At 41.2% G+C, this 26,488-nt stretch overlaps 1 protein-coding gene across 3 annotated transcripts in view; it reads right to left on the bottom strand.

Annotated features, from left to right (window-relative positions):
- LOC148454321 (venom factor-like) overlaps positions 1-26,488 on the bottom strand; it is a 184,853-nt gene that overhangs the window by 114,711 nt on the left and 43,654 nt on the right. For all 3 annotated transcript variants that reach the window (XM_088461041.1, XM_088461040.1, XM_088461042.1), the window contains exons 11-18: positions 18,624-18,833; positions 17,461-17,664; positions 11,835-11,996; positions 11,223-11,352; positions 8,994-9,068; positions 6,121-6,321; positions 3,891-4,002; positions 1,780-1,865 (exon numbers count right to left, since the gene is read on the bottom strand). In XM_088461041.1, coding sequence (XP_088317167.1) covers positions 1,780-1,865; positions 3,891-4,002; positions 6,121-6,321; positions 8,994-9,068; positions 11,223-11,352; positions 11,835-11,996; positions 17,461-17,664; positions 18,624-18,833 — 1,180 coding nt within the window. The remainder of the gene's footprint in view (positions 1-1,779; positions 1,866-3,890; positions 4,003-6,120; positions 6,322-8,993; positions 9,069-11,222; positions 11,353-11,834; positions 11,997-17,460; positions 17,665-18,623; positions 18,834-26,488) is intronic.

The raw sequence follows: 26,488 nt of genomic DNA, 5'->3' as shown, positions 1-26,488 counted from the left end.
CTATCTCTCAAATACAGCCCACACCTTCTCCATGCACTCCCCTGTGATCGACAGGGCTGGCTCTACCAATAGGCAGCGGCCTAGGGCCCCGGGGTATAGGGGGCACCACTAAGTCTGCCTACCGCAAAATTGAGGATGTCTCTGAAAGAGACATCTTTTTTGTACTTAATGCAGGCGGTGAATGCACTTTCACCTGAGGGGCTGGGAACTGTGTATTGGTGGCAATTGGGGGCAGTAGGCTGAAGTTTTGCCTAGGGTGCCGAGAAACCTTGCACCGGCCCTGACAATGGAGGAACTCACATGCAATCCAAAACAGACAAGTTCTGAAAGTGCCAAGAAAATTATGTTTTGCCTCATTTTGGAAACCAAATTGGTTGGAGGACCCGAGCCGGGACTCGGTTCAACTCAGAAACTACATTACATGAGTAAACATCATCCTGATCTTAACTCCTACGGAAGCCCCTAGAGGAAACCAATACAATCACAGGCGTGATATACAAACTCCACCCAGATAGCGCCCTGCAAAGTAATCAAATGCATAACCTGATTTCTGTGAGAGAGTGCTGATCACTGTGCCACCATGCTGCTGCATGAGGAAATGTCAGCCTTATTCTAATTCACAAACATCCTACATTAGGAACACTATCCTGATCCAAGGTCATATACACTTTGGATGAAGAAATAGCACCATTATTGTAATAAAACACATCATAAATGAGAAAAGATCATCCTAGTCCATAATCACGCCTTCCTCTGGATAACTAACAGGACAGCCGGGGTGGTTGACCAAGGGCTCCTGAGCTCAGGAGTGTGGGGCATATGACTATATTACCAGCAGTAAACTTACATGATGGAAATGGGGGCATGCTGGGAAGAGGGACCAACATGACCCCCCTCCCAACTAGCTGCAACAAATGACTATACAATGGGTGACATTGTCAGTGTGGTCAGGATTAGCCAAGTGAGAAGGTAAAGGAGGAGGCATCAGAGTGTTTCTGACAGAACCAGTGGTATGTCTGTGGTGTACTGTAGCAGATGCTTCTTCAAAGTTTCCTCTTCAGTCGGCAGATTGCAATATTTGAGATCACAGGCTTGTGAGTAGCAGTTAGAAAGCATGATGTGTAATGGGGTTACAGTGTGGAATAATGAGGACCCTGTGTGACATGATGATGTGAAATGGGGGCGCTACACTGTGGTCTGCACATTTGTGATGCTGGAAGTATTTAGACATTGTACTTAACACATTGCCAGTACAGTATATCATTTGGACAATTTTTATTTTCAGGGCCCCCGCAAACTTTAACCCAGCCCTGATTCTCACAATACAGACACAACATGAAGAAACACCATCCCTGATACTGGATTACATATATTTATTACTAGTTATTTATATCATGCACACATATTATGCAGCACTTTACAGAGAATATTTGGCCATTCACATCAGTCCCTGCCCCAGTGGAGCTTACAATCTATGTCCCCTATCACATGCTCACACACACACATACTCACTAGGGTTAAGTTTTTGTCAGGTGCCAAATAACCTACCGGTGTATTTTTGGATTGCGGAAGGTAACAAGAGTACCCAAAGGAAAACCACACAATCAGAGGGAGAATTTACAAACTCCACACAGTTAGGGCCGTGGTGGGAATCAAACCTTAAGACCTCAGTGCTGTGAGACAGTAATGCTAACCATTACTCCAACTGTGCTGACCAAATAGACATCCAAGTGTAAAAAAAAAATGGAACTTCACTTTATAAATAAATGATGTGCTTACCTTTGCTTTCAGACAAACTTACAGCCAAAACCTCCCATGTAGTTATTGACTCTTTTAGGTGAACACTGAAGATCTTGTTTGAAATCCTATTAAAACAAATAATTTTCTCCAGTTATGTAAGTAAACAAGAAGAAAGAAAACAATGTATAGCCTCGGACAGAGCCTAAGCTTTAACTTCATTTTCCACCTTTTTTATTTTATTTTTAAAGAGGTCTGTGATCTTTGATTGCAATATTTATTTTTTATTATCATTGTGGGTATTGTTAGTTGTTCTAGGTTGCCTTGGTTAATTAGGTCACCTATAATTGGTTGACCAGGAATTGACATGTGTCCAATTGCTCTAATACCACATGTGCCAGATGATGTCATGTTTCTGGTACTTGGAATACACAAGGACCTGAAGTGTGGGAAGCTTTAGCCTACCTGTGTATTACTACTGATGTGCACAATTAACTTATTATTAATATTATTATTATTATTATTATTATTATTATTATTATTATTATTATTATTATTATGTTCCTCTGGACATTGAAAGTTTTGTTTTATTATTAGAATATTGTATTTTTACATACGATCCACCTCCTTAGGAATTTCTTTAATAACAAATTCTATTGATATGATGAATATTGATTTGATTTGTTGTATAGCTACCAGTTGCTTAATATATAATAAATACTTTTAATATTTAAACATATTTTGATGTTATGACATTGTTTCCATATCAGTTTTCACTTGTGAACATCTCTTGTGAATTTTTGTTGCAAGTAAGGTATACGGTAATATATTGTATATATGCATCCACAGGCATACTCTGATCCTGCTGCTTTTAGTATTTTATTTTTATTTTTGTTCACTAAAAACTATTTGTTAATTTCATTACCACCTGATTTTTTTTTTTTTTTACTTTATGTATGAGGTTAACAGATTAACCACACAGAAAAATATTGCAAAAACCTGTAGTGGAGATCAGACTTCACATACAGAATTGTCGTTTATGTAGTAGTAATGATCCCTGTGTTCACTAGAACTTATTCACAAAATAACCTCACACTATCATAGAAGTCTTATCTCAATCAAGCTGATTATATTTACTTATATTTAATCCAACTAATACATGGAGCCAAATGTAATAGGGTGAGAGTGTAGAAAATGTAAGAGTTTAGCAGTAAAACTCTCACACTGAAGCTGCATACACACACAACGATTTTTTGCACGTTTATCGTTAAACGATATTGTTTAATGATAATCGTTTAAATAAAATCGGTCACTTTCTGAGTCAAACGATGAACGATGAATGATAATCGTTCATGCGCGTTCACGTTTGTAGTTTGTAGTTCAGTCAGACTTGTCAACTCAACGATTTTCATTAAGGGAAAATGCAAAAATCGTTTGTAGTTCAAAAAAATCGTTCATTACACTTTAAAAAATCAGACAGATAATCGTTCATAAAAATCGTTCATAAAATCGTTGGTAACAAAATCGTTGTGTGTGTATGCAGTTTAATACTTTGATTGAGTTGTATTTTCAAAACAGGAAACACCTGGATGAGAGTTTAAATCTTGAGAGTTTTTTGAGTCTGAAAAACATGCAGGTTTGCCTGTTTTCTGACTTTATTACATTGGCTGAGTAAATGTGAGAGTTTTCTCTCACATTTTCTAAATGCTCACCCTATTACATTTGGCCCCAGAAACCTGGAAACTCACACAAACATGAAATATTGATTTTGTGCAAAAGAAAACTAAACTATGCATTGCCTTTAAAAAAAAAAAAAAATATATATATATATATATATTAAATATGTTATTTTAAAATACTCATTTGCCATTTAAAAAAATATAATTTTTAATATCTGACCAAGGATGGACAGTATAATCTGGCCATATATAGACCTGTCCTGATGAATATTCTGAGCATCCAACATCATCTTAATTAGGGAAATTTAAATTTGTTTATAATACCCATTCATTTTAAAAGAAATGTGCCATGGCATTCATCAGGAATTGTATTGCACCCATTACTTGTCTGTTTGATGGTAAAAAGAAACAACACTTGCCAATTACCCCTTGGGATTCAGAAGTTGCTGACTTGCAAAATCATACAATAATTACCCCTTATCATCAGGTTTTTCTGTCATTGTCTCTATCTTCCAGAGCCAACTTTCCGGGAAATGTGATCTGGTTACTATTGCAGAGTCATCAATGTAATCACTGGCATCATCACCTTAGATAGGTAAAATATACATTTAAAACGTGATAAAGTACATGGGTGAAAAATAAATAAAATCAAACAGAGACTTTCAGGTGACATTTATGAATTTTGTAGTTGCTGATGTAAAACCAGTCTGGATTAAGATGATAAAACATGGGATATTATTGAATAAATGTGAGCTTCATTTTTAATTATGTATAGAACATACTGGGATATTTTTTTTCCCCTATATCAATGTATCTGATTCGGTGATAGCACCAACCATTTAGAGATAAATGATGCTGTCTGCCTCATAGCTGTGATGCCTGGCTATATGCACCCCTGATGAAGTCTTAGCGACACTACTACAATGAAATGCATTGGGTTTGACACCTTCTGTCTGCACTTTATTGACTGGTGTCTCTCCATTGTATGTGAAATTCCTAAGTATGTACTGTATATAAGTGCATTAAATATCTCATACAGGATTTCACTAAGTATTGTTTTTTTTTCCTTTGCATTCTAAGCGGTCTTAAAGACATTTCACTAGTGGATATTACTGGTCACCAATTTTAACATGTATGAGTTTTACTGAGATAAGCTCGATTTTATATTTTTAGTAAGGGCTAATATGTAAATTATAGGAACCAGCCGTTGGGCAAAATTTACTAAACTGCGTGTTCTAAACCCCAGCGGTTTGGTGGCAGTTTCTAAAATGTGTTTTGATGGTGGTTTTGCAGCGGTTTTGGCCTTAGTAAATCTGCGGATAGCAAAACCGCCAGGGGTTTAGAACCCGCCGCTTAGTAAATTTTGCCATTAATCTCTTTCAGTCAGTTTCTTTTAAAATCGGCTTTATTCCCACATCTCCCAATCTAGGGTTCAGCTAAAATTGCTTAGTGATTCTATTGGCCAGTTGGAAGGCTGTTCATGGCATCAGCATGGTCTCCTGCCTCCTGTGAAGAAGGGTCTGTTATGTCTAAAATAACATATTACAGGATAACACTGTGGCTTAGTGGTTAACATTGTTGCCTCACAGCACTAGGGTCATTCATTCAATTGCTGGCCAAGGTCAAGGACCTATTTGTATCCAGTTTGTATGTTCTCCCCATGTTCACATGGGTATTCCCCTGAGAGCTCCATTTTCCTCGTACACTTCAAAAACATACTGGTAGTGTCACTGGATTCTAACAAAAATTAAACCAAGTGTGTATGTGCGTGCTTGTGTGCTAGAGAATTTATAATATAATGTGGCAGAGACTGTTATGAATGACAAATCTTCTCTGTATGACTCTGCATAAAAAGTTTGTCTAATAATAATAATAATAATAATAATAATAATTATTATTATTATTATTATTATTATTATTATTATTATTATTATAAAAACAACAGTAGTAATAATAATAATAATAATAATAGTAGTAGTAATACTACTACTACTAATAATAATACTAATAATAATAAAAATAATAATAACAGTAGTGATAAATAATAATAATAATAATAATAATAATAATAATAATAAAAATAATAATAGTAGTAATACTACTACTACTACTACTACTACTACTACTAATAATAATAAAAATAATAATAACAGTAGTAATAAATAATAATAATAATAATAATAATAATAATAATAATAGTAGTAGTAGTGGCAGTAGTAATAATAATACATAAATGGCAATAAAAACTTGTAAAAAAAGACCCCAGGTACAACCTTCATATATTTGACCTATTTTTGTGTACTGGGGAATACAAAGGGCAGGGGACTTGGGAGGATGTTCAGTAGGACTGAAACAATGCCCAGGAGCCTGACATCCTTTATTACCCTGGTCCCTGATGGTACAAGGCAAGCTTTGTATTCCATTCCACAGATGCCCCATTTTATCACAAACTCCCCAAAGGAAAAAAAATTATACTCACCATGTAAAGGTCTATTAAAAAAGTATGAAGATAATCAGAACACTTGTTGCACCACCATGTGGAGTACAAAATGAAAAAAACTTTTATTGACAAGTATAATAAAAAAGGATCATGACATTTAGTCTATTTCACATTGTATTTCCTTCTTCTGCTTGGTGGACACATCCCCATTGTACTTTGTTTCTAATAGACTATGGGGCATTTCTCTTTATTAGGTCTACTTACTTCTTTCTAGCTCATCATGCTCTTTCTGATCCCTGTCAGATGCCTTCAGCTTCTCAATGTGCTTGCAGCAGTCAAGGAAGGCAGCAATGCAATTCCGTCCCTCCTGTATGAGACGGGAACGACGCTCACAGCTGTGACCCATGGGGTTTACAAGCATTCCATCCTGACAGCACGTCTTCTCCTGGCCTGTGTATTGCGAGGCTGCAAGATTAGGACACAAAAATTGGCCTTTGCTCAGTAAATCCACCCTCGCAAACCAAAAATGGTAAATAACAGACAAAAAAGATTGGAAAAAGACGGGAAAAAAAAAAGTAGATAACAAATAATGTAAGGACTGTTGACAGCTCCCGAAGACCAGTTATCTCACTCGCCGTTTTATTCTCATGTTCTAAGGAGAATATAAATGATGTTGTTCGACTTTGATCTAATATGATATCGCTTCACTTATACCATGTTTCATAGCTGCTGTACACAATAAGACTGTGAAAAGACATGTCAGTCAAAATCAAACCTGTGTTAATTGTGATTATGTTGGTCCAGAGAAAGGAAAGTTAATTAATATTCGCCAATCCAACCTCTCAACGAGATGAAGAAATCCTCTTTGACCTGGAAAACGTTGTTGGATTATTTCCCTGGATCTGTCACCAATATAATGCAATTTAGTAGCACTAGTTAAATTCTTGGGTAAATGAACTATGCCTTAGAGAGTTATAAAGTGGAGAGAGATAAAGTACCAACCAATCAGCTCCTAACTGCGATGTTTCAAACACAGCCTGCAAAGTTACAGCTAGGAGCTCATTGGTTGGTACGTTATCTCTTTCCATTTTATCACTATCCAAAGTTTAGCGCATCTCCCTCTCTATCACTATAACTCTTGTAAGAATGTTGTCAATCACCTTTTAAATTCAGTAAATTAATTGATGATCCCCTTCCTATACTGATGGTAACTCAATTATTGAACCTCTATGTGTCTTACATTTACATCACATCACAGCAGTTGTGTTGGTATTTTCTCAGTATAGATAGGTCAATGTGATAATCTCAAAGGGTGTTTATCAACCATTGATTTACTATAAACCTTCTAATGGCTGAGAAGTGCCTAGTGAGCGTACTATAACATGCAAAAACAACAAAGAACAAACCAATAATAAAGTAAAGACACAGAGACATGGGCTTGGCCGAAAATTTGTTTGCTATATTTTTTAAAATGAAAATATATTTTAAAGTAATAAAGGACACAGTATGGTGGCAAAGACAGGATAGCCAGAGTCATCCCAAACTAGCAATGCAGGATAGTAATAACTAATACCCCTTTTACACCAGAGCCAAAACCCGGGTTATTGCAGGGTTAACCCGGGTAGCTCCCTGGTGTAAAAGGGGACTGGGTTGGATTGCTGGGTCCAGTGACCCGGCAATCCAACCCAGGTAACTTGGAGGGTTTAACACAGGATTAACCTGTGAAACCCTGCAGTGTAAACGGCGCGATCCAGGCCAGGGGGACCTGGATCGTGCCACTTGCCTGCCGATTGGCCAGCTTCAGTAGCGCTTGGAGATGACGTCATCTCCAAGTGTCCACTTCAACGCTGGAAAAGCCGGGTCTCTGCAGACCCGGCTCCGGTGTGAATGGTGCCAAATCGGGAATATCCTGGGACGGCGCCAGGGAAATTCCGGGTCTGATCCGGATTGGAACCCTGCTAGAACCTTCGGGTCAGACCCAGAATTTTGGTATAAAAGCGCTACTATAACACACACATTGCAGGCGGATACAGCCCCAGGCACACAAAAACAACATCAATAACTACTGTACAAGAGAAAAAGGTACCCACTGAAGTGACTCAACTTTCTAACTTGACTACCCACCCAGTAGGGTGATGACACTGCACCAGTCAGAGTGTTCAGCCAACTAAACAGTCAACAAAAGTGAAAGCACCCAAAACTACAACAAATAGACAATTGAACACACTTAAGGGCTAATTTATCAATGAGTGTTATCATTTGCAACGAGTGAAACGCTGTTGCGTGTGATAAAACTTGTTGTTAAATATCGCCACCAAAACCAATCACACAATATGGGAGGAAGGTAAGACAAGAACAAAAAAAGCTTTGGCTAAGCCCATCCTGATGTTAATTAACAAGACCTTTAAGTCACTCTCCTTAAAACAATAGGCAACATTCTAATACATGCTGCCCCAAAGGCAGCACCCAGCCTTGAGATTGAAAACCCTTGATTTCTTATTCAATCATTCAATTCCTCTAGTTCAGTGGTTCTAAAACTCGGCCCTCAGGACCCCACACAGGTCACGTTTTCTAGATCACCCAGCAGGTGCACAGGTGTATTCATTACTCACTGAGACATTTTAAAAGATTCACAGGTGGAGCTACAGTAATTATTTCACTTGTGATTCTGTGAGGAGACCTGGAAAACATGCACTGTTTGGGGTCCTGAGGACCGAGTTTGAGAACCTGTGCTCTAGTTTTACAACACATTTTGGGCGCTTCATTAAAATAAAATTTGAGGGGAAATGAACAGGTTGGAGCAACATTAGAAAAATATTTTTTTTGTGCCGATGTACTATACACATTAGGCATTCCAAAAAGATTGTCCGCCCTTCATATATTATCAATATTTTGGTTTATATGACTTCTTGTGACATCCACTAAATATATTGCTATTTTTTTCTGTGATTTTAATCAGGGTCTTTATATTATGTAGTCAAGAATATGAAATGTTTTATGGATATAACTAATATAAAAAACTGAATCAGAAGGATGACAGTAAAACACAGCAAGTTAAAAGTTGAACGGAGATGTGTGAGAGTGAGTAACTGCATTGCCCGAACAGCAACAGTTGGCGGCTTCCATCCAGGTTTTACCTTTAGTGTCTTTATGATGAATAAACGCTGCTGATGAACGTCGTCTACGTTTTAATTTAGCCTCACATAAAGGCTCTGAGGGAAAGAAAAACAAGACAAACACGTTAAGATGCCAAAAGGTTAAGGAATCTTTCTACTAAAATCATGCTTAAACCGCAGTTTCTGTTTGATTTGATATATCCTGGCAGTGTAGCAGTAGCCAAATGCAGATTATATCTCCTCCAGAAGGCTAATTAGAGCTTCAGACTGCAGTTCCCCATTAATCTCAATGTGGACTGCGGTCTGCCCTACGTAGCAAGTTCTAAAACCCATAAGTTGCCAGAGCTTTGCCCCATAAGTTACCACCATATTCAGGCTGTGCTAGCTGCGTTGTGCCTATGGAGTCATTCCCACAGCAGAGGGATCTTCTCCAAAGTTTTTGAGAAAATCACAGAGTACAATCGAAGAGGAGTCCTTCAAAAATGTATAAAAAGGGACAAACGCTCTACTTTTTTGTATTTTTTAGAAATGAGGGACATGTAAAGAAGATAATAAATGTCTGGATACAGGGTCTGATTCAGAGCCGGACGCTATTTGCGGACAGTCGTTCTGATAAAGGGGGTGGCTATTTAAATGAACCGTTCGCTCTTTGCGGTCTGTTGACGCCTCTATGTCTGAACGAGCGAACAAAACATGCGGGCGTTTTTTTGAAAAATACGCCCCCTGGCCGCTCGCATCATACGTCATGTCCGCTATTTAATAGATTAATCGAGTACATCGAACAGCGTAGGAACTGCTCGCTATTCTTGTGGTTGGTTTTTCCTACCGCAATCTTGCGAGCAGTTCTGTCTATAAAAAAATGCAAGTGACGTGGTCAATGATGCTGCTGTATTAATTATGCACACCCTTAAAACGCCCGTTTTGACCTTTAGGCATGCCTGCGTTCTGATCTCCACTCCCCGTTTTCAAACACCTTCCCCTGTTACCACCCACATACGCCTCCTCCTGTCTCTCAAAATAGCAGGCATTCGCTATTTAGTGAGCACACGATTTTCAGCCGTACTGACTGGTTCGCACATGCGTATTACAATCCGTACTCATGCGCAGATGTGCGAACATCACTCGGAACGAACGAGCGGCCGCTTACGAGCGGCTCTGAATGAGACCCACAGATCGATAAATATGTTGGCACCACCACACACATTAATTCAAAGGCTCCTAACAGCTTTTACTATGAAAAGATGATTATGTTAGGGCTCCAATATTTCCAAAATCAAAACTAAATCCAAACCAAAACACGGGGTTCCGCACACATCTATACCTTGTTCATATTGTTGTGAAAGTTAGTGTACTAAGGTACCGACACTCCTAAATCTGGTGCAGATACTATGTATGTATAGTGCTGTGACAAAGGACATTGCATGGTAATGAAGTATCTGATCTAATCCCATATACAGTAGGTGTAAAGCATCATTTGGACAAATCCATTGCATTGTCTGGGTTCCCACCGGTATGGAGCCTTCCTGTGTGTGTATGTGTGTGTGTGTGTGTGTGTGTGTGTATGTATGTGAGTGGGTGTGTTAGGGCTGGTAATGGATGGTGGTCCAATGTGGTACCATGCAGTTATTTGGTAATCTCAGATTTATGCAAATCACAATTAATACAATTTTAAATAACCCATTGTTATCTGCACCCAGACCTATTTCCTCATGTCTACCATTAAAATGTAATATTGTGGAAATTTCTACTGTTTGGAACAGGAGAGGTATGCCCTCATGGCTACCCAGGAAAATAATTAAGTACACATGAACAGAAAGTCCTTGCACATTGGCCCAGTCAAATCTTGTCCTGGTTGTTTGGCTTAGTGGATAGGTCCTCCAAATTGACAGCCTGGTTACATGGCTAATGATGATTGGTTTTGTGAAAATGTATGTACTATACAAGCAGCATTATTAGCACTGTTCGGTGTTTGCCCACATTATGAAACCTTGCATCCATGTAGTAAGAGGATCTGGATGATATGATTATTGCAGCACAGTTACAAATAACTTAACATATAATTGGAGCCCTACCCAAGGTACACTTTACATTTTTGGTGGATGCTTTTTTCATTTGCGTTCTTCTCGACAGTAGGACAGAGATCTTTGTCGCTCAACCATTTGGATACTTTCACTTTCAGATTAAGAAGTGACCTGTATGAGGATTTGAATTGGTGTCTTTTGGAAATAACTGTCTATAACCTATGATCACCTGATCTCTGTGGGGTTGTCATCTGGAAGCTTGTCTGTAGGGCCAGACCAGCATCATAAAACACTCCTGGGGCATCAGCACCACTCCCTGGAGTACAACCGATATCATACTTCTCCACGGAGTCCCAAACCTTGTAAAAAGAACAAATGAGATTTGAGGTACACCTACATACATCCATCAAACTATAGTCTAAATGAAAGTTAAATGATATATAGTAATAAGCTTCTTGAGGCATACATTATGTTTTTAAATTATTACCAGTTATTAATATAGACACACATATTCCACAGCATTTTACAGAGAATAATTTGGCCATTCACATCAGTCCCTGCCCCAGTGGAGCTCACAATCCCTATCCCCTACCACATGTATACACAAACACTAGCCAATTAACCTACCAGTATATTTTTGGATTGTGGGAGGAAACCAAAGTACTTGGGGGAAACGCACACATTAAGGGCCATAGTGGGAATCGAACACAAAACCTCAGTGCTGAGAGGCAGAGATGCAAAACATTTTACCATCTCTGCCGCCCAGGTCACAAGTTGGGATCTTGTTTTCTCTTGTTATAACAATTAAACTTAAATGTCAGAAGCATATTACTCTACGCACCTTGCGTTGAGATATTTTAAACTTGCTGCTGAGCACATAGACGCCTTTATCCACAGCCACCAGCCCCACGCTGGCCTTGTGATCTGCTGTCAGCTTCAGATTCATAGTTGTCCCAGGGCTCTGTACTGCGTTGTCATCTTTCTTGTCTCCTGTCACCTGGAGCTGTTCAACATCAATAAATCACAAAAATAAAACAAAAATATTCACTAAGCAAGGCTTATCGTGGTTCTTCTGGCAGGAACTTACACCCAATTTACCGAGACCCTTTTTTGTTACCACACAACCCGACCTCCTCCCAACAGACCTGAGTTCTGCAGTGTTCCCTCTCTTCAAGATTCCCTGTCATGTTATCCTGGTGAGATGTCGCCATATACTGGACTTATTCTAAGTCTTTTTTATAGATTTATGGCAGTTGCCCTCACTGCTATAAGGTTAATTCAGGTTGATAACTTACCTTCAACACTTTTTTGTATAGGCACATTAATATGTGGTACCTAGGTTTCTTCTACTTTTTTAAATCTGTGGTGGCAGATTATCTAATGCCTTAATTAGATTCCGCCGGTTCATAATACAATATATGTTATTCTCTATCTATGTCATGTTTGTTTCTCATTATTTTTCCGCTTGATAATGCGGATTTTTATTAATAATTATAATAACAAAAAAAAAAAAAAAACCTCTCATAATATAAGCCCCCCATCTGGTTTTACATTACCGAGATATTAGGTCGGAGCTCAGCCCCGCAGTTATCTTAATTGTTGGTTTACTTCAATTATTTCTGATATACTAGGAAGTTCAAAGATTTAGGTACTGTATATTTACCTACCCTATTTTAGGGATGTTCTTTCTATGTTTATTATTGTTGTCTTATATTACTTTGTACCCCTTGTCTATTTTTATTTGTTTTTCTCCCTCATGTCTTTTCCCCTCCTTTCCTTGCCCTCCTCTGGTCAATGCATTCTTAAGTAAGTCCGTGGTGAAGTATAGAAAAGCTCTTCTTTCTCCTTTTAAGGTTTCATGATGTCACAGCTAAGTATAGGTTCTTGGAACATAGGAGGAATCAACTCCCCTGCCAAACGACGTCAAGTTTTAATGTATCTGTCTAAACAAAATATAGATATAGCGTTATTACAGGAAACCCATCTCACGGCTTCAGAAACATGTAAATTGCAAATGATGCAGTGGTGCTTAATTGCCTCGGCTTCGTTTACTTCAAAAAAGAGAGGTGTCGTTATATTGGCCAAACGTTCCCTACAACTGAAGGTTTCTTCTGTATGCTCTGATCCTGAGGGCAGATATGTTATAACTGAGCTATTATATAATAATCTGCCTTTAGTAATATAACATGTGTACGCCCCTAACATACAGTATATTCAAGACAGTTCTTCCAAAAATTATTAGCCAAACTCATTACTCATAGTAATTCTAGGTTGATAGTAGGAGGAGACTTTAATCTAATCTCATCTACATACCTTGATAAATCTAAGCCTACTTTGTGCCCCTCAGCACTCCCTAAATTAGGGATTCCCCTTTTTGCTTCTAGATTGCAACTAATAGATGCTTGTAGAGCGTTAAATCCTACCGAAAAAGACTTCACTTGTGCCTCAGCCGCTCACAATTCTTTGTCAAGAATTGACTACCTGTTAGTATCCAAATCTATATTCCCACAAGTAACAGAAACCCATATTGATCCTATCATTATTTCAGATCATTCCTTAATTAGGATTAAGATCCACCTACATATTGATAAAGGTCCACATAAATTATGGCATTTCCCCTCTCACCTTATGCGCTCCCCCAAATTCAAAAACAGACTTGAGGCGGTTTGGGAGGAATTTCGAATTAACAACTCAGAATATGCCAAAATGAATCCTCCTTTGTTTTGGCAAGCTCCTAAGTCACTGATCAGAGGAGCCATTATTTTGTATGTAGCGGATATAAATAAAAAATACACCTTGTCATATCTAACTCTTCAGAATGCTCTAACCAATGCATACCAAGCATATAAATCTAACCCATCACCTAGTACCAAGGGTCAGTATCTAAAGGAAAAAAATCAATTTTGAGGAATTTCTTACTGATATGGGAGATAAATATCTTTATGCTACCAATTATAAGTTCCATAAATTCGGGAACAAATCTGGATGAATTTTCACTAATTTACTGAATGGTTCACGTCCTTCCATGCTAGTACATCCACTCAAGACTATGTCAGGTACATTTACCTCCTCTGATAGTCAAATCTCAGACATGATGCGAGATTTTTACAAATCCTTATATGCTTTTGATACGTCTCAGATAGACAATACCTCAGATAGTTCGATTTCTAATGCTCATTGGCCCACACTCCAATATCCACATCTCTCACCTGACCAATCTGATACAATATTGGCCCCAGTGACTATAGATGACGTACAAAAGGTAATTCAACATCTGAAACCATATAAAGCTCCTGGTCCTGATGGGCTAGGAAGTGACTTTTATAAATTGCTCTCCTCTAGCATTGCAGATACCTTGGTATTAGTTTTTAACCATTTAATATTGAGAAATGCTCCACCTCTATACTTTAATCATGCAATCATAAAGGTCCTCCCGAAATCAGGAAGAGATCTATCCTCCCCGGCATCCTACAGGCCGATATCACTCTTAAATTCTGATTACAATATTCTCACAAAAATAATAGCTGATAGGATTAAATTATTGTTGCCCAGTGTAATACACCAGGACCAAACGGGCTTCATTTGGGGTAGGCACTCTATCTTAAATGTTCGAAGAGTCTTGTCTGCGATTCAACATATGCAGTATAATGAGATCCCCATTTCTAATCCGAACCTCATTCTTTCCCTAGATGCTGAAAAGGCCTTTGACCTTATCACCTGGCCCCACCTTCTCCATTCATTAAATACATTTGGATTTCCTACTTCTTTCTGTAATTTAATTACCTAACTTTATGCTAACTCACAATCACAAGTATCTTGCAATGTTTTTTTGTCATTACCCTTCCCCATACTAAAAGGCACCAGACAGGGATGCCCATTATCCCCTCTTTTATTTGCCATTGCGATTGAACCCCTAGCCATAGCTCTTAGATCTTCCACTGTATTCACGGTATTTCTATAAGAGAGGTGACTCTTAAAGTTGCCCTCTACGCAGACGACATGTTGTTATTTGTTTCAAACCCAGCTTACTCGCTTTCCGCAATAATAGACCTGATCAATTCATTCGGCTCCTTTTCTGGTTATAGAATTAATTTCGACAGATCAGAAATTCTTCCAATCTCAGGCACTATAGCACATTATAAGATATCCCTTTAGTGAAAACTTTCAAGCTTAATAAGTCACAGATAAAATATTTAGGTGTGCAAATTCCTACTGCCTTACCAGACCTATATAAATCTAAGTTTTCCGCAAAAATTACTCAGGTGTCTGCATTGTTAGATAACTGGAAGCTTCTTCCACTTTCATTGCTTGTTATAAAGACGGTGGTTTTCCCAAAAATATTTTATTTATTACAGATGCTTCCTATTAGTATTTCTAAACATGACTTGCATCATATCCAAAAATGAATGTCTAAATTTATCTGGCAGAATAAAAAACCCCGGATCGCTATGGCAAAATTATCCCTATCTCGACAGAAGGGTGGCGTGGGTTATCCTGACTTCTCAACATACTCTTATCTGTCTTTTTTAGATATATCAGTGATTGGCTTCTTGACAGAGGTGTATATACTGACATGGAACTCGACGCTGACATATTTTCTCCTTATTCTCCAGCTGCTCTATTGCACTCGAAATCCCAAGACATTCCCCCTCATATTTTATCCCATATTATCTTTAAAGATACATATCTTGCTTGGAGAACCTTAAATAAAAGATTTCACAGAAATTTTAATTCCTCACCCTATATTCCTCTCTGGGGTATTCCCTCCGTCCCATCAACTCAGACTAATTCAACTTTTAGAACTTGGCGTGCAAAAGGATTATCTATTACGGCCAAAGTTTTTGATCCTGGAGGATCCTTACTCAGTTTCTCGGATCTTAGACAGCAATTTAACATACCAAACACAAACGTTTACATGTACCTCCAAACAAGACACTTCATCTCATCCATACCTCAGGCCATGAAGGAGGTCTCCTTGAAAGATTCTATATGTGTGCTGCTAAAAAATACTCTTAATATGCCGTACAAACTCAGATATCTCTATACGATATTGGTAGATATGTCTTACAATACTCAGAGGGATAGAACATTATCCCTATGGAAATCGGATTGGTCTGATTTGGGAGATGATGAAAATCTATTTCTACACTACGATTCCACTCTTAAGATTTTAAGATCCTCATATCTTCAAGACGTTCACATCAGGACAGTTTTTAGAGCCTATATAGCACCTATTCAAAGACAACATTTTAGCGTCTCATACACTGCAGAGAGTCCAAAGTGTCATATCTCAGTTGCAGGGTTTCTTGCACTGTATGTGGAAATGCAGGAAAATCAAAAAATTCTGGCACAAATTAATAAATTATATAAATTCCTTATGCTCACTCCTGTTGACCCCAGATCCAAAGGCCTGCCTATGGTGGGATCTCTCGAATTGGGATTTGGGTACAAAAAAAAAGCAGTTGATCCCATTTCTCACGGTTACAGTTACAGTAGCAAGGAAAGTAATTCTATTATTTATTATTTTATTACCAGTTATTTATATAGCGCACACATATTCCGCAGTGCTATGTCACTGGACAAAAATTTCCTCTCCCTCAGTCTCAGAAGCCAAAATAAAACTTCTCCAGCTCTTATATTTTGATAGAAGGGACACCTTTCCTGATATTAATAGAGGAGCTGAAAAATTCTATTCTAAAAGGTGTTTCTATATAGACTCCTTGGATCCTCCATCTCAAACTCACATTTTAAAAATTTTCAAATCCACAGAGTGGTTCTTGTCTAGGCAACTCTCAGAATATACACATATAGAAATGTAGTATGTATTAATTTAATTATTTCTTGTTTCCCATATTGTTTACTCTTAACCCACTTATGAAAACTAAAATTAAAAATAGCTTATACATATCCACTTTGTCAATATCTGCATATGTCTCCATTACTCCTGCTATACTTTTTGCCAACCTAGGATAGATGGATCTTTATTATTGATAATGAAGCTATAAATCTACAGTATATGAGATGATATCATGATGTTACTCTATGTCTGTGGTCTTTAATCACGAGCACGTGACCAGACCCCTTCCCTCCTTCCCCTCACCTTTCCCTTTCCTTCCTATCCAATTTCATTTTCATTAGATGTCTTTTAACCTCATATGTATACTTGGCTTATACCCTAAGTATTCTCATTTTATTGTATAACACTTGAAAACTCTTAATAAAACAGATTTAAACAAAAAACTTACACAGTAGTGAGCACCACAATCACTTACTACATTGCTGCGCAACAGTAGATACTGGGGAACCCACCACATTGGATGTAGCAAAGGTGCTCCAGTAATGTATTGGATTAATGCATATAAATTAATGGTTATATTTAAACTTATTTTTTTCTTGTGGATCGTGACTAAAATAATGAATTAAACTACAAATATTTGTAATCATATCTACTATCAAAAGTCTCTTACCGTCCCCAAACAGGTATCTGTCACATCTACCCAGATAGAGTCAGCAACAATCTCATGCCCTGCATCGGTTTTCAACGTATAATACCCCACGATGCGGAAAGACGGGATGAATTCTCCTGTAATTATCAGCACCATATTCACTGGTGACTGACCGGGTGCCCTCTCCTGTCTGCCCACTTTCATTATTCTCCCCTTGTTCAGTATCTATGGGAAGAAAACAATTTTCAAATCTGTGTGTAAAGTAAAACACACAGTATAAGTTATAATATGCATATTAGGTGAACATATATGTATATCTATTTACTAAAATGCAGGTTTGTAGGAGTCGAAATGTTGCCCATAGCAACCAATCAGACTCTCCTTAACATTAATCTAGCACCTTCTAGAAGATTATAGCTAGAATCTGATTGGTTGCTATGGGAAACATTTCCACTTCTAAAAACTCTCACTTTAGTAAATATACCCCCAAAACCTGAAAAAAAGAGAGAAAGTTGTTACCAGGCAGAGAGTCATGCCATATTGTGGCTTGCCAAGACTCCTACCTACAGCAGAGGGAACCTAATGCTGGGTACACACTATGCAATATGTCGTTCAATCAGCTAACGTACAACATATCACATAGCGAATCTGTCCATGTGTACAGAATATATGTCTGTGAACGACTTCAGTCACAGACACATCTGGGTGGCCCTGCTGCACAGCCGATGATATATCCAACAGATATATCTGTACATCTGCCAGGGCAGATGGCCTGATGGGCCGGTCCTGCTGCCTGAAGGCCTGGTGGAGCAGCTCTGTTTGGAAACTGATTAAAAACAACATGTACCTCTATTGTTATAGTGAAATGCAGCAGAATAATTACAATAATTTGCAAATTGTACAATTTCTACAAAAATATAAGACGTTAGCTTAAATTTACATTTTGCAGGGGGAATGAGGTGATGACTCTATTGTGTTAGGATGGCCTGTATCAGGCCAGTCATGAGTCAAAATTAGTTGAACTTCTTGATGTCTCAGCTAAGTTATTATTGAACACAACATGGGACAAGTGTGGGTCCATCCATTCAAATTGGTTAAAGACAAATTTAAACTTGAATACACACTGCTGGTATAGAAACAATCCATAGAATATCAGGCATTTAAATTCATGCACAAGAAATTACCACATAGTTAAAATGTCCGATCTGGTCTTGAACAGCAGGGTCTTTGTTCCAAATATTAAAGCTGACAATAACATTGTTTCCTGGTTTCAGCACCTGAGCTGTTACCCCGATATGTAGGAAATTACCGCCACTAGACCTGTACGCACTGGCCGTCATACTGGCCGAGGCTTGCTGGTCCCTATTAGCTAATTTAGGATCTTCTGTCATTACCTAAAATCATAAAAATGAAAAGCATGATTTAAGTGAAACAGTAAAATAAATTATTAAACAACATCACATTTCAAGCAAATTACTGTAGAACAGCTTTATATTTTGGCATTTTGGCATTTATCTTACCAACCACATTACTGCAGAGCCACATTATTTCCATTAATACTCCAACTCTCACTTAAATTCAGAATCACATTTGCACCTATAAAATGACCATCTATCTAAAATGTACACTACGGTTAGTTTCATTAGTGCAGGACATGCAAATAGATGAATAATAGGTGTCAGTTTGTTTTAATTGCATATAGCTGCAAATGCTATGTACTATTGTTGTTTTAAAGGGTTGGGTATGAGAGCCTTCTGACTTTTTGGGTTTTAAGCAGGAGGTGTCAGAAAAGTTTAAATTTCTGACACCTCCTGCGGTCGGATTGCTGCTGGTCAGAATACCGACAGCGTCATCCTGACAGTCAGAATCCCGACACCCATAAGGAACAAGGTAAGTGTAACCCTTACACCTAACCCTAACCCTACCTTCCTGATGCCTATCCCTAACCTCCCTCCCTAGTACCTAAACCTAACCTCCATCCATAGTGCCTACACCTAACCTCCCTCCCTTTTGCCTAAACGTAACCTCCCCCTCCCCGATGCCTAAACCTAACCTCCCTCCCCAGTGCCTAAACCTAACCTCCCCCTCCCCGGTGCCTAAACCTAATCTCCCTCCATAGTGCCTAAACCTAACCTCCCCCTCCCCGGTGACTAAACCTAACCTCCCGTCGAGTGTCTAAACCTAACCTCCCCTCCCTAATACCCTAATACTAACCCACCCCCTTAGTGCCTAACCCTAACCCTCCCTGTAATGCCTAACCCTAAGCCCTCTCCCTAACCCTCCCCTAACCCCAATACTTACCTTCGGGATGTCAGCGGTCGTGATTCTGGTGCCAGGATCCTGACACTGACAGAATTTTGGCTCCGGTATTTTCGGCCATCTGCATCCCGCACGCTGGGATGCTGACTACATCCTGAGGTTGGGTGTGAGATCCCAGCGGTCGGGATGCCGATGGTCAGAATTCCGACACGGGATGCTGACTACATCTCGTTTTTAAATATGTACCTATTTCAGTTTTCATGAGGCGAGTGCAGTTGGACCATATGAATGATTTTGGTCTACAAGTATTTAACCATTTCATATATGATTCAAAAAATGAGAGATATTGTAAGAACTTACCTTTGTTATCTCTGTTTCTTCGAAGTCCATAGAGTCCACAGGATTGACCTTTTGGTATAGCTGGATCTGGATCCATGGGCACCACGCAGTTAAAGCTTTAGCTCCCAGGATGCACTGGGTCCATCCTCCTCTATACCCTGCCCCCGAGCCACAGGCACCTCAGTTGGTAAGTAGCCAAGGCCGGAGGAGGAAAAACAGAGAGAAGGAAAACTGGAACACACAAGAACCATACTCACAGAAATGGAGATGGAAAACCGGTGACCAGCAACACAGCCCATATGAAGCCAGGTGCGTCAGGGTGGGCACCCTGTGGACCCTATGGACTTCGAAGAAAGAGGGATAACAAAGGTAAGTTGTTACCATATCTCTCATTTTCTTCTTCAGGGTCCATAGGGGGTCGACAGGGTTGACCTTGGGGATGTCCCAAAGCAGTCCAACTAAGGGCGGGGACGCTTCTGACTGAAAGGAGAATCCAGCGCCCGAAGGAAGGAAGCATCCTGAGAGGCGAAGGTGTCAAAAGCATAGAACCTCAGAAAGGTCTGGATGAATGATCAAGTGGCCGCCTTACACAGCTGAACAGTCGAGACGCCACAGCTACCTGCCCACAAGGGGCCCACAGACTGAGTAGAATGAGCCTTAACAGAGGCTGGAACAGGCAAGCCCTCCTGAGTATAAGCCTCAGAAATAGCCAAACGAAGCCATCTAGCTACAGTTTGTTTGTTGGCCGGCCAACCCCACTTGTACAAACCAAAGAGGACTAACAAGGAATCCGATCTCTGAACCGAAATAGTCCGGTCCACATAAATTCTGAGAGCATGGACCACATCCAAGGAAGTATCACCAGCCGAAAGTTCAGGTGACTGAAAGGCCCACACAACAATATCTTGATTAATGTGAAACTTAGAAACCACTTTAGGCAAAAAACCAGGGTGAGTGCAAAGCATTGCCCTGTCCTGGTGAAAAATCAGAAAGGGAGGATTACAGGAGAGCGCCCCCAATTCTGAAACCCTCCTAGCTGAAGCAATCGCCAGGAGAAAAAGAGTATTGAGCTCCACAGACTCAAGGGAGGCTGAATCCTGAGAGCACCCTGGAAAAAGGTGCGGACATCTGGTAAAGGAGCAATCCTATGCTGAAACCACACAGACAGTGCGGAGACATGAACCTTTCATAGAAGACACATAAGCCAAGGTCCAAACAAGACTGAAGGAACGCCAAAATCCTAGAAACACGAAACACTTGGGGATCGTAATGTCTCGAGGCACACTATTGAAAATAAGAATGCCACACTCTGTGGTAAATCCTGGCAGAGGCAGGCTTACGCACCCGAAGCCTTGTGCCAATGACTGAGCCAGAAAAAACCCTTGGACCTTAAGATGGATGTCTCAAGAGCCACGCCGTCAAAGACAGATGAACCAGGTCCAGATGAAGGCAGGGACCCTGAGACAGCAGGTCCAGACATTGAGGCAGAAGGAACGGAGTGTCGATGGAGAGACTCCAAAGATCTGAGCACAAAGGACGTCTTGGCCACCAGCATAAGCTTGCCACCATCCTGCTTGAATTTCCGAAGAACCCGAGGTAGAAGGGATATCGGAAGGAAGAGATACACAAAATGTAAGGTCCACCTGACTGCCAGAGCGTCCACCAGACTTGCTTGTGCATCTCTTGTCCTGGACCCATACACGGGCAACTTGTGACTGTGAAGGGAGGCCATGAGGTCCACCTCTGGCAGGCCCCACTTTTCCACAAGGAGCTGAAACACTTCTTGGTGAAGCGACCATTCCCCGGGATTCACGTCATGATGGCTGAGGAAGTATGCCTCCCAATTGTGGACTCATGGAATGAACACTGCCGAGATGGCTGGAAGATAGCAGTCCGGCCAAGACAGGATGAGTGACACCTCTGTCATCACTGCCCGACTGCGAGTGCCCTCTTGATGGTTGATGTACGCCACCATGGTGGCGTTGTCGGGCTGAACATGCACAGCTCTTCTGTGAAGAACGTAACTTGACAACTGGAAGGTCCGATACACGGCCCGAATTTCCTGAATGTCGATCGGGAGAATTGCTTCTTCCGCTGTCCAATGGCCTTGAAGTGAGAGAGAACCTGTCACTGCACCCTAACCCTGGAGACTGGCATTGTCAGGAAAACCCAGTCCAGGATCCAAAAGGAGCAACCGTTGGTGAGATGAGATGTCTGATACCAGCAGCTGTCTTGATCCTGTGTGGCAACCTGTTCCATTTGGATAGAATCAGCCCCTGCAGGGACCTGGAATGGAACTGGGCATATTCCACCATGTCAAATGTCGACACCATGAACCCCAGATCCTGCATTGCTGAGTGAACCAACACTCCTCAACTGTTCAGGCAACTATGCACCCACAGTTGCAGGGAGGAGATATTTTCTGGAGTCAGAAAGATCCTCTGCTGCCGAGATTCTAGAAGGGCTCCCAAATGGACCATCCTTTGTGAGGGAATTAGGGAGGATTTCTTCCAATTTAATAGCCACCCGCGCGCTTGCAGACAAGCGATCGTCAGGTGTAGATGCTGCAGAAGTACCTCCAGAGAACCTGCCAGCAACAGGAGGTCATCGAGATACGGAAGAAGCCATATACCCTTTCTCCAAAGATGGGCAGCCGTGACTGCCATAATCTTGGTGAATCCCCTTGGGGCCGTGGAGAGGCCATAGGGTAGAGCCTGAAACTGGAAGTGGTCCTGCCATATAGCAAACCGCAGATACTGCTGGTGTGAAGGCGCTATAGCAACATGAAGGTATGCGTCCTGGATGTCCAGGGAAACCATGTAGTCCCCAGGGTTCATAGCCAGAATGATGGAACACAAAGTTTCCATCCTGAATTTGGGAACTCTGAGGAACTTGTTCAAAGACTTGAGAATAGGCCGATGAGACCCATTGGGCTTCGGAGCAGAAACAGAGTAGAGTAGTAACCTGTCTCACATTGAGAAGGCGGGACTGGAATAACAACCCCTGCTCTCAGCAAGTACTCTATGGCCTCTTGCATCTGCAAGGCCTTGGCTTGGCTTGAAGGAGGACCTGTGCAGAAAAACTGGTGGGTGGCCAGTGACGAAAGGAGAGGATGTACCCCGAGAGACCACTTCTCATACCCAGGCATCCGTGGTGGTGTTGTACCAGCACTGGGTGAATAGAAGACGTCGGCCTCTAACTCTGGAATCCCCCAGAGGGAGGTCCATCCCATCAGTTAGATGGTTGATCCTCTGGTTTGGAAGCAGGGCATCGAGCACCCCAAGCTTGCTTCTTAGATTTAGAGGATGCCTTAGTGGCCACTTGCCTGTGGAAGGACTGACCCTCAGACTTCCCTTGAACATGAAAGGACCAAAATGCAGAGGTCCTAGCCTTGGAAGGTGCAGTAGCTGAAGGCAGAAAAGTCGACTTAGACTTTGCCAGGGTGTCTACAATTTTGTCCAAATCAGAACCAAACAATAACTCCCCATTGAAGGACAAGGCCTCCAGCCCTTTCTTGGAAACAGCATCTGCCCTCCAAGAACATAACCACAAAGGGCGGCGGGCAGACACAGGTGCGGCCAAGACTCTGGAGGTTAACAGACTGGCATCCAAAGCTGCTTCGTCAATATAGGTAGCAGCATCTCTCATCTGTCCCACCAGAGCTTTCTGGACCTCAGAAGCTTCCTTAGTAAGGTTGTCCTCAAGTTTTGGCCCAACTCTCAATGGCCTTAGCTACCCAAGAGATAGCCATAGACAGATGGGCCAGAGCCCCCGAGAGAGAATAAATTGACTTAAAGCAAATTTCAACTTTCCTGTATATAGAATCCTTTAGGGAGGAGATGGAGGGTAAGGGCAGTGTAGCACCTTTGATTAAGCGAGTAACATGAGAATCCACCGCAGGCAGGGATTCCCACTTCTTGCAATGCCCTGCAGGAAACGGGTAGCTAGACGCCAAATGTTTCTGCTGCTGGAACCTCTTACTAGGCGACTGCCAGGCCTCCGCCATGTGGTCAGTCAACTAGTCAGCGAGAGGAAAAACAGTTACATCCACTTTAGCCTGTTTGAAATTTGGGAATTTGGATTTAGGGGTCGGGGCATCATCCCCTATGACAAAGATGGATCGCACCGGCCGTACCAATGCTGTCATATTAATAGAAGACACAGAAACAGACAAATCTCAGGTGCACAACTCCAAATTATTAATAATATATATAAATGCAATAAAATTTTGCAATCAATAGAGGTTTTTAGCATAATCATGGCCAAGGTTATGGGCCTACCCACCATATCCAGGTAACCTCTTTCGGGTAGGTCCCTAACATACTAGGGTTCAAATCCAGAGCGCAGGACCCCCCAAAATTGGCCCAGCCAAGCTGCCCCAGGGCACCACCATAGTAAGAAAAGTGGAGTGTAAAGAGATAGTTAGGAGCAGCTACAGCTGCATATAAAGAATGAAAATAAAAAAGTGAAGTATATATATATTAAACACACAGTGAAGGGTTAAAATGTGTAATAAAGGAAAATGTGTTATAATGTGGTGCCCTGAAGCAGATCAGCCAATGCAATCCAGGGGGACTCACACCCCAAAAACGAACCAAAGTTGCACTACAGTATATAACTTGTAGGACTTACCTAGAATTGTGCCTAATACACTGTGCATATACATTACCATACTCCATGCTTTTAAATCAATATGGAAGGGTGCTAATCCTGAATGGTGGCGTCTCCTTTCCCTCAGAAGTACAATAAAGCACATTAAATGGAGTATATGGGAAAGAGCCCGGTTAGTACAGACTCTGGGGTCCCGCCACGATCCCCAGATCTGTACTGGCATTGCGGCGGCGCCGGGGTGGACAGTCCGACGCTGCTGCTCTGAACAGTTAAAAAGAAAGATAATATCAAAAACTCATAAAATAAAATAAGCTTAGGGGCTGCTAATCAGCCCCCCTGCGCTAACGGTGACCCAACTCTGGGCAGGCACCAACTTAAACTGAGGTGCCTGTGGCTCGGGGGTGGGGTATAGAGGAGGATGGACCCAGTGCATCCTGGGAGCTAAAGCTTTAACTGCGTGGTGCCCGTGGATCCAGATCCAGCTATACCCCAAGGTGGACCCCCTATGGAACCTGAAGAAGAAATTAGGTAAATGGACAAGTTACTGTAGCATAATGTGGTTCTCTCTTTGCCACCATTAATAGCTCTTCCAGAACAATTGTTTGCTGGAGGGAGTCCCATGCCTTATACTACCTGAGGGAGAGTTCACAATAACATCCCCCCTCCTGATTGAGATTTCCTTTCCATTTTTTGAAACTCCTCCCAAGTGGAGCTTGGTAAAATCCATTCATTTCACAAGGTCACAAAGCACCACATTCAGCATCCAGCATTTCAAAAACTGGTTATATGTCACTTTTCCAATGGGTGGCATCCTGCACTTTCCCAGTCCTCAGGGTGATGGCTGTTTCTTCTGCTGGTTTCATCCCTCTTCATTTATACTACAGTGGTGGGTGCACAGGATTATGATGTCAGGTTGGTAGCAGATTCAGATGACGCTGCCTATTTAAACCCTGTTCTAGCTTCCTCATAGTCTCCAGTGCTTCTGTGGTCCACAACCTTTCTGTGTTTCTGCTAATGACTTGGGCTGTTAGTTTTCTCTCCATGTGTCCTGCTGATTTAGTATCGTACATAGATACCTCCTGGTTTGGACTTGGTTTATCAATTAACTACTCTCCAGTTAATCTCTGTGGCATTTACAAGGGTTGAGTATGTCATTTCGGTGCACATAATGTTGGTGGTCGCAATACTGACACCGGCATCCCGATGGTTGAAATGCAAACGCCTGCTGGTAAGTAAACTAAACCTTACCCCAACCCTACCTCTAACCCTAACCCACAAGTCCTGCAGCCTAACCTTAACTCTCCACTCTTGCAGCCTAACCCTAACCCTCCCTCCCCGCAGCCTATTCCTAACCCTCCCGTCCCACAGCCTAATCCTAACCCTCCCGTCCCGCAGCCTAATCCTAAACCTTCCGTCACGCAGCCTAATCCTAACCCTCCCGTCCCGCAGCCTAATCCTAACCCTCCCATCCCGCAGCCTAATCCTAACCCTCCCGTCCCGCAGCCTAATCCTAACCCTCCCATCCCACAGCCTAATCCTAACCCTCCCCCCCACAGCCTAATCCTAACCCTCCCGTCCCGCAGCCTAATCCTAACCCTTCCGTCCCGCAGCCTAATCCTAACCCTCCTGTCCCACAGCCTAATCCTAACCCTCCCTTCCCGCAGCCTAATCCTAACCCTCCCGTCCCGCAGCCTAATCCTAACCCTCCCGTCCCGCAGCCTAATCCTAACCCTCCCGTCCCGCAGCCAAATCCTAACCCTCCCGTCCCGCAGCCTAATCCTAACCCTCCCGTCCCGCAGCCTAATCCTAACCCTCCCGTCCCGCAGCCTAATCCTAACCC

This window comes from Taudactylus pleione, unplaced genomic scaffold, assembly GCF_031769625.1.
Source record: "Taudactylus pleione unplaced genomic scaffold, aTauple2 ptg001005l, whole genome shotgun sequence".
Taxonomy (NCBI): Eukaryota; Metazoa; Chordata; class Amphibia; order Anura; family Myobatrachidae; genus Taudactylus; species Taudactylus pleione.
Note: the sequence above shows the minus strand (reverse complement) of the source record. Positions and strands in the feature narration are given on the sequence as shown.